Source organism: Neurospora tetraspora, assembly GCF_033439725.1.
Source record: "Neurospora tetraspora strain CBS 560.94 chromosome Unknown B0H65scaffold_6, whole genome shotgun sequence".
Lineage (NCBI taxonomy): Eukaryota > Fungi > Ascomycota > Sordariomycetes > Sordariales > Sordariaceae > Neurospora > Neurospora tetraspora.
The window spans coordinates 1,145,264-1,157,420 of record NW_026944388.1 but is presented as its reverse complement, the minus strand read 5'-3'; the positions used below and the strand labels follow the sequence as shown (position 1 = coordinate 1,157,420).

General features: G+C 51.0%; 2 protein-coding genes across 2 annotated transcripts; both read right to left on the bottom strand.

Annotated features, from left to right (window-relative positions):
- Positions 1 to 1,429: 1,429 nt before the first annotated feature.
- B0H65DRAFT_254759 (uncharacterized protein) lies at positions 1,430 to 4,151 on the bottom strand. The gene is made up of 3 exons (XM_062822539.1): positions 4,082 to 4,151; positions 2,283 to 4,032; positions 1,430 to 2,221 (listed from the first exon to the last, which is right to left on the bottom strand). Exons 2-3 carry the CDS (start codon positions 3,963 to 3,965, stop codon positions 1,787 to 1,789), a joined length of 2,118 nt encoding a protein of 705 aa, XP_062679255.1. The 5' UTR covers positions 3,966 to 4,032; positions 4,082 to 4,151; the 3' UTR covers positions 1,430 to 1,786.
- A 6,297-nt stretch (positions 4,152 to 10,448) lies between these two features.
- B0H65DRAFT_528638 (uncharacterized protein) lies at positions 10,449 to 11,654 on the bottom strand (the record flags this gene model as incomplete). Its single annotated transcript, XM_062828898.1, has 1 exon — positions 10,449 to 11,654. The coding sequence occupies one exon, from the start codon at positions 11,652 to 11,654 to the stop codon at positions 10,845 to 10,847; it is 810 nt and encodes a 269-aa protein (XP_062679254.1). The 3' UTR covers positions 10,449 to 10,844.
- Positions 11,655 to 12,157: the final 503 nt, after the last annotated feature.

Sequence of the window (12,157 nt, the reverse complement as noted above, 5' to 3'; positions counted from 1 at the left end):
TCAAGTATTCACGCCGTTGTCTCGATTGCCTTACAGCTTGCCCCGCCTTATATGTAGGACCACTTTGCGTGAGCATTGCTCGGCCGAACGTTCATTGTTGTAAACTTCGGGATGAACCTGACCCGGAAGCCAGTGGAGTCTCGCTCGTCCCCCTCCCCGTCTCCGAGCACCGCCGGTGGTTGCCGATTTTCAATGTGGATGCCATAGAACCACTCCGAAACGCACGGCCGTCACTGAGTGGCAGGCAATGTTTTCTCAAATCCATGCCTTTTTTTTCAAAACATCGTGACTGAGGACTGCGCGGGCGGTGAAGAAGCTGTTGCTCAATAGGAAGGTGTTATCACGTTATAGCCCCTCTCTATAGCGTGCAGCGTGCCAATCAGACACTAGCCGTGCCTGGCGGCATGTGTTGCACTTTCCTTCCTTCCGTCGGCCTCGGAGCCTTTTCGCTCCCTTGCTATCGTTTTGTCTGTCATGGCCCTATATACGTACATAGCTCCAGATTTTGCAGACTGTGAATGTAAAAGCCTTTCAACAAGTGTCGGTTTTAATGGATATCCTAGAGGCATTTGCTGGTCACAAATCTGATGCAATGCCATCATCTGACTTTCCATTGCACAGGTGCGCCCAGGCCATCATCCCATCCCAGCTGTCGTCTGTTGAACTGTCATGCAAGCACTTTAAACCCCTGCCAGCCAGGTGGCACCAGAGGCCGTTAGGGTCCGCAGGGCCGACAAGCGTTTGTACAAAATTAGAATACATTTTACGTACCGGTAAACAAATGCGCAAGACTTCGTTTTTGTGACCCTGCTACGTACAGAATTGGCCGATATAATACTTGGTATGTCGGGTTACGAAATGTACAGTAATAATTCGGGAGGGGCTTTCAATGAATCGTAAGAGGAAATGTGAAAAGAAATTTGTTTCCAGGTGGAACAATTCTTGCGCATACGTCACTTTATTCGTTTGTTTATTTGTTTACCTCCACCCGGTCGCACCGGCAACCGTGCACATGTGGCCCCTGTCAAGCCGAAAATCTAGGGGTCCGTAACGCACGTCTCGCAGTTATGTAGCTTGACAATTTGCATGGATATGGTGGTCATCAGCTCGTATTTGGGTATCATTTCGCTCATCTAGAGCTGCTGAGAAGAGTAACATGAACCTACGACAAGAAGCATCAGAGAGGGGAGAGTGTGCGGGAAAAGTCCTGTGTATAAAGGGGACGAAGGAGAGTATAGAAAGTTATGAATTTCGAATGGTCAATTAGAAGCCAAGAAAACGAGAGACAGGAAGACGGAAATAAGGAAATTGGGTATCCTCCACCACATCACCGCCGCGCACTGAATCGTATTCACGACGCCCGCGTTGAATAGATCAGGTCGACATATAGAGAGAAAGAGACATCATAAAAACGTGTGCCAGTCTAGGTAAGTATCTAATAAATCGCCCTGAGCCCCAATTCTAAGAGATCATACTCCATTCCCGAGGAGTTGTTTGTGTGTACTTGCTTTCCGCTTTTCTGATTTCCGTGTGTGATCATAACGACATCTCATGGTAGCCAGCTTCCGTAAAAAGGTTGGGGATTAAACAAGCGAGTTTGGGGGTGAGGAAAGAACAGACCATGGTTTGTTGGCACCTTAGGAACACCACATGGTTCAGTGAGCAAACTATGTTCATGAAGCTGAAAAAAACGGAAATGGGGAAATAAAATAAGAAATGGTGTGGATTGGACGTAGTAATACCCATTCCAATCAGAATTTCTCAACTAATCAACCGTTGTGGACGGTCACTGGTAGTTGGCCACTTCAGCAGTGAAGGGGGCAGGCCAGGAACGAGGGGCAGATGTGATCTGGGCATGAATATTATGGCGACGCCCATCGCGTAGAGGAATTGGCGGCGGTTGCAGTTTATCAACGTGTGAACTCAACTCGGGAGGTTGGCATAGCTCCGATTGTTGCTCGGTGGGTGGCTGCGGTGTAAGAGGCTGAATCGATGGCGGCGACAATGATGAACATTGATCCTCTTGTGCTTGCTCGAATTGGCTCTCCCCCGACGTCTGGGATAAGGAAGGTGTTTCCGCGATCGAGCTGTCCTGCATTTGACCTCCCAGCGGGCTAGAGATCTGCGGTTCAGCTTTGGCTTTGATCATGCTTGATGGTCGCGTGTGACTGCTCCCCCTTCGCCGCTTTGGTGTGTCTTTGATCTTGGTATGCGTATGACACTGTTCCAGAATAACTATTAGCGATATGCACTCAATATGAAAGAGAGAATTCTTGACATACCTTGTATGCGTGTCTGAACCAGGTGGTGCCCTTCTTCTTGTTGCTCACCAGCGCGACCCAGTCACGGCAGGTGCCACAAAAGCCTTCCCATACTTCCGGGTTTCCTTCCATGCGCCTGATCTTTTGTGGTTCCTGGAAACGACATCCTGTCGGTGCGCTAATGCCGTGTGTAAAGCTCTTGTCGTACCAGTACGCTGAATTCTTGAGCACTAGCCAACGTCCTGGCTTGCAGATTCCGCACCATCCTTCCCTCTTGTTTCCGTGTCCGCGTACCCATTTGGGGGTGTAAAGGTCACCGTCGAACCTAAGTTCCTGCTCATGGGGGACCATTTCGGGATCGTCGGGATTCATATCTTCGGGCGGAGGATCGAGTTGTTCCTCCTGAAGGGCAGCAAAGAGATCAGGCGGATCCGAAAGGTCTGCGTAGTGGTGATGCAGAGAGCTCGGGTCCGCATTGCTCGAAAGCATACGGAAGAATCCATGAGAAAGCAGCGGAGGCGGCTGCTCAAAGTGGTGCTGCACTGGGTGGAACCCATGGGATGGCAATTGCGACGGAAGAAGCATGCCGCTATGCTGAAGTACTGGACCATTGCTCCCAAGCAGATAGGGGTTCTGCTGTACTGCCTGTAGGTTCCCAAAGCTGAGCGGTAGTTGAGGTTGAGCAACCGTGGGGGAGGAGTGATGGGACGGCATCCGGGGCTGAGAGTAGAAGGGTTCTTGCGATCCGTGATGGTAGACAAAAGGCGAAGGTCTTCTGCTAGCAGCTGTGCCGTAAGATCCCGTTGACCATCTCTTACTCCTGCCACCATCCACGCTGTATGGGGCAGCGCGCGATCCGGGCCGGGGAGAAGGCGAGGCGCGGCCTCTGCTCTGTGTCCGTACGAGATCCGACCGTGTTTGAGGAGTCATACGTGGAGAAGCGACGGGTGAGAGGTGTGTTGAAGACATGTAGGAGTTCCTGTTCGAGGTCGGCCGGTAATCGGAAATTGACTGCGCATCAGAGAGCGAGGCAGAAAATTCGTCGTACGAAGGCATGTCGGAGAAGGCACCGGAAGTCGACAAGCTGAACGACGATCCAGACATTCTGCGCTGATTCAATCCGCCGTCGAAGTTCATCTGATCGCCTTCCAACTGCTGATGTCCCTGATACTGAAGGTCCATGGGAACGACCTCGTCACTAGTAAATGCCTGCCCAATTGCAAGATCGTCGTCCAAAGGTGGTATATCAACGTGTTCTCCGCAATGTCTCTGCCCCCATGCATCTGATGGAACCGTTAGCTCCTCTACATCATCTTGTTTCCTAGTCGTTTCAGTCGTCTCACCTGTCGTTTGCGGGTAGAACTCGTGAGGCATCGAGGTCGGCGGGAACATGGCGTCGCTTGGGGTGTGTTGTGCTTGCGGGATGCTCAATGAGGGTTGAGTCCACGCGGGTAACGTTCCAAAGCCACCACCCATACTATATGCGAATCCTTCATGGATAGTAGCCGGTCGTGGCTTTATACCTTGAGAGGTAGGGTTTGTCCACATTCCATGAGTAGGCGCCATCGCCTCCATCTCGGTCGTCAACTGATTCCCAGGCATAGTAGACATGGTATTTTGCTGATGGAAAGGCACTTCTTGTCTCTTTGAGAACCCAAAGGAGAAGGGCAACCGTCTGCGGGATTGCTCCTGGCTTGCGTCCATGACTACCCGATAGGTCCAAAAAGATCACTCGGGTCCACTGGTTGTTGACCGGAAGTCACGGGCACGGCTGTGGATGTTAGCATGAACATACGTCCAGGGGTCATGGTTGAACTTACGCGATGTATGACGGCGTTGTGGTTAGCTCGAGATGAGAAGATGTCTTGACTGAAAGAGGATACAGGTAGCACTGCGAGCCTTTCTGAGTAGGTGAAGTGGTTGGTGGTAAATGAAAGCGTTGATGGCTGGTTGATTGGTGGCACGAGCGGTCCGTGTATAACAAATGTTGTTAAGGATTGTAGAACCTCGGCTTTGAGGAATAATAAAATGACCAGAAAGGACAGAGAGGAAAATTGCGAAATTGCGGCTACCCAAAGTGAAAGGAATGTCGGTGGCTCCGAAGTGCTGGAAGGAAAGGAGTGGAATGAGTTGTACGAGGCCAACCCGTTAGACTATCACCCACACACTGGTGTCCAAGAGGAAGAGAGCCAGCTCTTGGTGTATTATAAGCCAGCAATCGATAGTAAGGACTGGTGGTAGTGAAGGAGGGTCGGGTAGCCAGTGAGAAATCAAGAATGAAAGGACGGGAAGGGTGCAAAAGGAAGAGGCCAGTGAGTGGGCACTGACATGCCGTAGGTATAAAAGAATCTATCACAGACCAAGACACAGCACCCCTGGACGGTCAATGGTCCAGTGAGGCCAGGTTGGGAACATCGGTAGCAGCTAAGCCGGGTCTCTGATACATGGTACAGGCTTGCCCTGCGTCTATGAACGTGGAGAACAGGTGGTGCACGAGATGTCTATGGCCTGTTCCGTTGGGAAGAAGACAGACGACAAGGGTAGAGACGAACAGGGTTGAATCTGCCCATCGAAGACGGGACAGAAGGAGCCATGTATGATGTCGCAAGCAGGGACCAGGGGGCTAAGTAGCCTGTGGATCAAATGATCTTTTTGGCCATAGATGATGAGGCTAAAACGTTGGCAAGTTAGATTCCCAAAGTGAAAGTCTTGATGGCCCGAAAAGCAATTTGGTTAGAAAGTAGTGAGGAAGCATCGTGCTTCGGTTGACTGAGCCCGAGTGCCTACTAGCCCAAATACTAGCCAGGGGCTTGACCGGGACTCCCCCTACCAGGAAGAGCCACCCATTCGGGGCAGCGCAGGGCAAGGGGCTGTCTGAGAAGGCCTCTAAACCCCTTTTGGTCAGGAGTGTGTATGTTTAGCAAAGCGAAGATGAGATGGGGGGGTCATCGTCCATGTACCCAGAACTGTCTGTGTAAGGCGCGAAAAGGTACCGATGGTGGGTGGCTCGTTTCAGATCCATGCCTTCTTGTCGGTAATAGGTGGCAACCAGGCCTAGTTTTCCGTGTCTTGGACGATCCGGATTCCAGGCCGATAGTGGTCTAAGCTGATGGACTGGATGACGAAGAGGACGCCTCGCGGCAAAGCGATGGTGTAGGAGGTCATAGAGGACCACACTATTCTGTCGTTCCCGTCCCTCTGGCGCCCGTCAGATTGAAAGTAAGCAGATTGACTGCGGTTATCGGCCGTCCTGAAAGCGATTAGACAGCTACCCTGAGGCATCAAGCCAGGCCGGCCATAGAGGAAGGGGACAAAATCTCGATAGGCGGGAGTGATGCTCGAAAGAAGCTGGTAGTAATGGTTCACAAGCCTGCACTTTGCCTCGAGGTCCGGGTTCAACAGTCAACCTGACTGCCCATCCAACTTCATTGACTGTTGTTGTTCTGCGAGACAACAGCATCGGACTTGTAGGTTGAGACCTAACCCAGCAAAGCAAGCGCCGGTCTCTCAGCATCGGAAGTGCAAAACCAAGACGGGCATGGTGACGCGTATGAAGGTTACGTGATCGGAAACTCTTCCCAAGTTCGTGGATCTAAGGTTTCGCTACTCGGAAACTTGATACAAGCCATAGCGGATTCGTCAGATCGGCGCTAGAGGCTGAGGTTGCTCGGGGCGAGTCAGCTCGGGACTGGCTGAAGCCTGAGGGCCGGGATTGAAGAAGACTTGAGGCGGAGTGAGGATTACACTAGTGTTGAGAGCGGGTTAGCAGTCTCATTGCGGTCGGAACGAGGAGGTAGCGTAAGCCTCTTTTGGTTCAATCCCATGTCATCAACTCGAGAGCGGGCAACAAGTTTCTAGAAACGGGGTGAGGGGAAGCAGGGCAGGATGGCAAAAATAGCAAGTTCCAATCAAGTGGAGGATGATTCGCGACACCCGTGTCTTGATCCTCCTTGGGTTTCCTGATTCGTCGGCAGTCCAGGGCTCGAGGCAGGGCAGGGAGTACGGTTTCGATTCCGATCTTTCAAGGGGTTTGGTGGGTTTTGTTCTTGCCAAGTTCAATTGAGGAACTTGGAGGACTCTTGGGACCTGCAGGGGGAATCCCGTCTTGCCGACTGCAGATTGCGGATGCGGGGATTCGGAGACGACCGCGATTCGTTGACAGGGCTGGTGGTGTTGAGCCACAAGCCGACGTTGTTGAAGGAGAGAGACAATTGAGAGAAAGGGAACAAAGAGATTGTGTGTGAGTTGGAAATTGACCCATTGGACGAGCGGATGGGGGGAAGAGCGTACAGCCACAAGGGCAACTCAGGCTAGGTATTGACACCATGGACATGTAAGGAAGGAGTGGGCCGGGGGAGAGGAACCGGGGCTCGCGGGGCAGGAACGTCTCAGATCTGTCGCAGGAGGCAGTCGCACACCACCTGCAGCACTCCTAGCCCCGCATGCCCCGATGTCACCATTGGTACCTTTCTTGGCACGCACCAGAAGACTTCACCTCAACCACCTCCAGACCTCTTGCCTTCCAAGTTCCTACACCTTCATTGTGTAAGCAGGTGAAGAACCTCAAGGCGCTCTTTTGCGATCATCCGTCCACATTCCTGATTCTCCATTTGGTGTCCTCCAACATGCGTATGCTACAGTTAGTGATACTGTATCCATCCATCATGATCTCTCGAGTTCGTATTCCCAGGTCTCACCTTGCGAATGGTCCGCCATCAGCCGATTCTGGCTCCAGAGAAGTGGAAGGACTCGACAAGAATTGGCGGTCCGAATGACCACTCCCGTCAAAAACAAACCAGAGAAACTGTTTGCGAGTCATGTCAGAGATGAATAATCACCCCAGGATCGTCAATTGGACCGCATCGGGACCACAGAATGATAGCCGCTCATGGTGTGTTCCTCTGGCGCGCTTCTCACCACGCATGCCCCGTCAATTTCCTCACCGCAGTGGGAATACTACCCCAATCTGTTTCGCTTTGAATTCTTCTACCACGGCTTAGATCTACACTATGTTTAAAGCAGTCCGTCTGTGCGTTGCCTACGCATCACAAGCAATTTCCAAGAATAGCCTCGAGTTTCCCAATCCTCAAAGTCTGAGGATCAAGGCTTCAAGGCTACGACTTCATCACCCCGCTTGATCACCAATTGCTTCCCACCCTTTCTGCCGCTCAGACGCTAGTGTTTCTTCTAGAGACATTCCACGTCCTTGTTCAGTGGAGCTTCCCGGAAAATCCGCTCCAACACAAGTGCAGCTGTTCTTCCGCTTGGGCGCACCACGCATAACAATGAGTGCCCTTTTGGGAAATTGTTCGCTGTTTAGCCGTAGGGAACTCGCTGCCTATAGCTCGGGTTTTATGTAAATCATGGCGGACAATATTTCACGCATGACGGCATCCTTCTGTCTCTCCTCCCATCCAGGGCCCAGGTATCGACGAGTGTTCTCGTAGGGCAAGTGCTCACCGCCAGGGATCATGGTACGCGTCTCGCGGGTTTACCGAGACAACCAGGACGAGGACCACTTCCGGCAAGATGCCATGGTGTTGTCGTGGCTCACGTCATAGCAATTATGATATACGGGCCTCTATAGTCGTTAGTGGTGAAAACGCAAGTCCATGGTCAAGGAGTGTAGAGATTCTCAAGCCAGAGCCTCGGACCATCAACGCAAACAGACGTATATTCCGCTTACCTTATACATGACTAGTACGCAGAGGTCGCTTCGAAAATCAAGAACACGGTTCTCGGATGACTCATTCTCGAGTGTTCCATGGCTCTTACTCACGCTGAAATACCTTGGTTCCAATTGGCCACGCCGAGGCAAGCGTAAAATCATCGTCCAACGATGACCCGACACTCGGTGTTTCCGGTACGAGAAACATTGCAACCATGTAAACAGTTTCCTGAAAGGCAAATTGATTCGCGAGCAATCGACAAATCGGTTGAAACGGCAGTCCAATACAGTCAGGTATCTGTGGTTGCCTTCAACTCATGAACCAAAAACGGCGAGCATATCCCATGCCCCTGACTTTTACCCTTTTCATCCTTGGAAACAAGTACTTCATCTTATCAGATCCGTCTAGAACGGGAGCTGATGCTCGAGCGCAAAGGCCCGGACATGGATACGACCGAGCTAGGATCCCGTCGTCCAGAAAGAGACTTCAACACTGGATCTTGTTGAGACCCCAGGGAGGCCGCCGGCTGATACCACCATGAATGTTCATGCCTCCACCGAGCTCATGTGACGCTAGGGTCTTCTGCCTTGGAGGTTCAACTAGTCCATAGAAAGGGGCAGAGCGTGAGTTACTAGTACACACGTTACCGTTACAGGTATCAGTAACGCTGGAAACATGGAGCCGAAAACAACAAGTAAGTATCGTATAATTCCATGTGTCCACGATTAATACCATAACTTCTCCTTTAATTTCACGAAACAGACCAAAATGAATTATTTCTTCCTCATGACATGTTACAATCCCACTGTCATAGTGAGTAATACCTCCTATCTGATCACTGAACAGCACAACGGTGACTTTGCGTGTTATGCCCGGTGCATAACAAAATTATCATCGACTGGCCATTAAGGGAAGCTCTCTGTGAACACTCATTAACGATCGTCGAATAAGGTTAAGAAAAACTACCTACAATATACTCAGAATTGCAACCCCGACAGCTTCCCAGCTTCTCAGTCTCAGACCCTCATCTTCCCTTTCACTAGTGGCCTAGCCCCTTTCCATAACTCAAAGCTCTCCCAGATCTCAAGCTCTCAAGCTCGAGCCTCATACCCTCCAGTATTTCCACCAAGGACACCTTATCTTATGCCCTCATATAAAGGTCATTCACTGGTAGTGCCATCCCCCTTCCACTCCTCGAACGCTCCCAGTCCTCCAACTGCGGGACTGCGGAACTCACTCTGACGTACGTGAGACTCAATTGCTTCCTCTCAGTCTCTCAGTTTATAGCTCTCCATTTCGCAGCATAACAAGCACATACGACCATACCCACTGGAAAACTCGGGATCCCGTCCGCTCTCCCATAGATAAGCCAGTGAGGGCCAGACTAGTAGTTGGGTCGGTGACGACCAGCGAATCCCTGGTGTTGTATGTTTTTTTTTCCCTCAAACCAGGAGGCAAAATATCAGCTAAAGTGTCAATAGACCGAGCAGGACGCCGAGACAACATCCTGTCCCATCCTCTTGTTCTCTGAGGTTGAAGACATTTCCTCGAACATATACTGACTCGTTCCTTTTTAGTTGAGAGTCGCACACAATGGATTCCAACCAAATGTGACTACACTGGAAAAGGAAGCTGATTCAGTCAGATAAGCAAGAGATGTATGTAATCGTAAACTATCTCACATATTACAAGCCATCTCGAGCCTCTGTTAGCGCACACGTACTTCGTTCGGGTGGTTTGCCAACATCTAAGTCATAATATAGGTAGCTTCCGTCTATCTATGATGTTTCTTGGTGTTTGCGTCAAAGAGCTCACGGAAGAAGGGAGACTCAAGATAACTTTTCGAGCTTTGAAGACTGAAAACACGAATTTGAATTAAGGAAAGCTGAATCCCATGCTTACCTTGATGTGATGTCCTCCCTTTACGATTCGATTCCAGTGCAGTTGACCAGCTTCAAAGTGATTACTATGTAAGTAGACACAAAGCTCTCGACGGCCTGGATAAACGGACACTGCCCGCCATAGGTAGTCCCATTGGAAATTTCTCAACGCAAAGGATGTTTGACATACTTGCTTCCCTCCTGCCCGCCCGCCGTATTCCATCCCAACTGCGCCTGTGGCCCCGAAGGACATAAGGGTATCCCGCAACCTAGCGCCTGCAGGAGGGTATATGTATCACTTCCCGCGTCATCATTTCCGTGGCAAGCTGGTCGGATGTCGTAGCGGTCGTGGTTGTCGCCCGCTCCTTTACTTTCCTCTCTTCTGCCCCTCCTTCCTTCTCCCGAACACGCTGCACGTTCGATCCAGCCTTGTCCACACTTTTTTTTTTCTTTTTGCACTTTTCTTCTGATTGCTGTTTTTATGTATACATTGTCCTCAAGCTAAATGAAGGTTGAAAAGAAACATTCTGATGTGTTTATAAAAAAGGGCTTTGGATATGAGTACATGGAGGTAAGTTTCTGGCCCAATGTTGTTCAACAATTACCAAATTTTTTTTTTCAGTTTTTTTTTTTCAGTTAGTCTTGTTGATAATACTTGACATGAAGAGGTCACGCCGTAACTTGCAGTCGTTATGTAGAGTGCTCATAATGGTATAGAACGGAGTGTCCCTCTTAGCCATTTTCCCTCATCACATTCAGAAATTCATGCCATATGTAAAAAAGCAGAAGTTAGATTGGGATATCGAATACTATTTCCCATTTCCAACCGAATAGAGAATGAATTCCATCACGGGTCTTTCATGAGACAACATGGACCGGCGAAGTCAGACATACCATATCAATCCCAACACTTTCTGACGCCACACACGCTCTCAACGAATACGAAACATACACCTTCGCCCTCCTTCCTTCTCACTGACACTACAATGGAAGGAACCCCCCGGCATACTGCGTAATAGGCTGCCCATCTTCGACTACTTCTGACTATTGATCCTCTTCCACACCTCACTCTCCGCCTCCGCCACCTTCGCCCCCGCATCCTGAATCCACTTCTTGGCCGAGTTCCAGACCCCTTCGTCGTCATCACCACCACCACCACCACCATAACCACCACCGTGACCGTGACCATGACCCCCATGAGAAGCAGCATACTCGTGCGCCGCGCGCTGAGCCTGGTTCATATCCGACGCCATGGCGTCTTGTTGGTACCCGGGAGGGTGGGAGAGGTCACCGCCTCCTCCGCATCCAAATCCAGATCCAGCTCCGGGTCGGGGTCGAAGTCCAAGCTCAGCCGGGGAGGCGCCAGGGAGATAGGTCGGTAGGGTTCTCGTGGGAGGTGGTGGGACTGTGTTGGTAGACGTTCCGCGTTGGGAGTAGTTGTAGGAAGCGGTGGGTGGCGGGATGGACATTTGGTGCGGTGGACTGGTTATTGGGCCGCTTGGTGCTGGTGCTGCCGGGCTTCCTGGGTAGTACTGAGATGAAGGCTGGGGTGGGAGATGGGGGTACTTGACGTCTTGCCCCTGGCTCGTCCCGGTCCCTGTTTGGGCGGGTAGACTTGGGACTGCTCCGGGCTGGGGAGGTGGAGGAGTTCGGTCGGAGGTGAGGTAGGTGGGTGTAGCCTGGTTGAGCGTGGCGGTCCCGGTGGGTTGGGGATCGGGGTTGGCGTTGGGAACTGTTCCCGATTGAGACTGACCCTCTGGGGTTGCGGTCTTGGGGGGGTCCTTCGCATCAAATGCCTTTGCTGCGTTGATGGGGCTATGGGTGTGAAGGTTTATCGGAGGCATGTTTGCAAGTGGATTGATAGATGGCGAAGATGTGAACTGGAGGTGTGGTCAACAAGACGACGAAACTAAACGAGAAGTGCTGGGTCACTGGATTGAGTAAAGTCGAATCAGTTGAAGATGTTATGTGAGATCCTGTGTCGGTCAACAAGATGAGTAAACGCCGAATGTGTAACGTGGCCGTTCTGAAATGTAGTTGCCTCTGCAGTGCTCTTTATTATCGTGTCGTTGCCTGCTGACTGGTCATTGATCACTTGCAAGGGGATGAGTCGCGACTGCCTCGCAATTCGCGAACGGTCGTTGAAGCTGAGCAACGCCGATCAGGAACGACGTCATTGTCAGGTGGCAGGGCAGGTTGCCGGCCGCGAACTGTTGGATGGCAGAGCAACTGCAAGGCAAGGGTGCAGCTGGCCTTCATTTCTTAACATTGAACGGCCAACAACTGCAGTGTTTGCTGTTCTTTGTTCGTTCGAAAGCCTCCAAGCAACATGATTCAGTATCAGTCT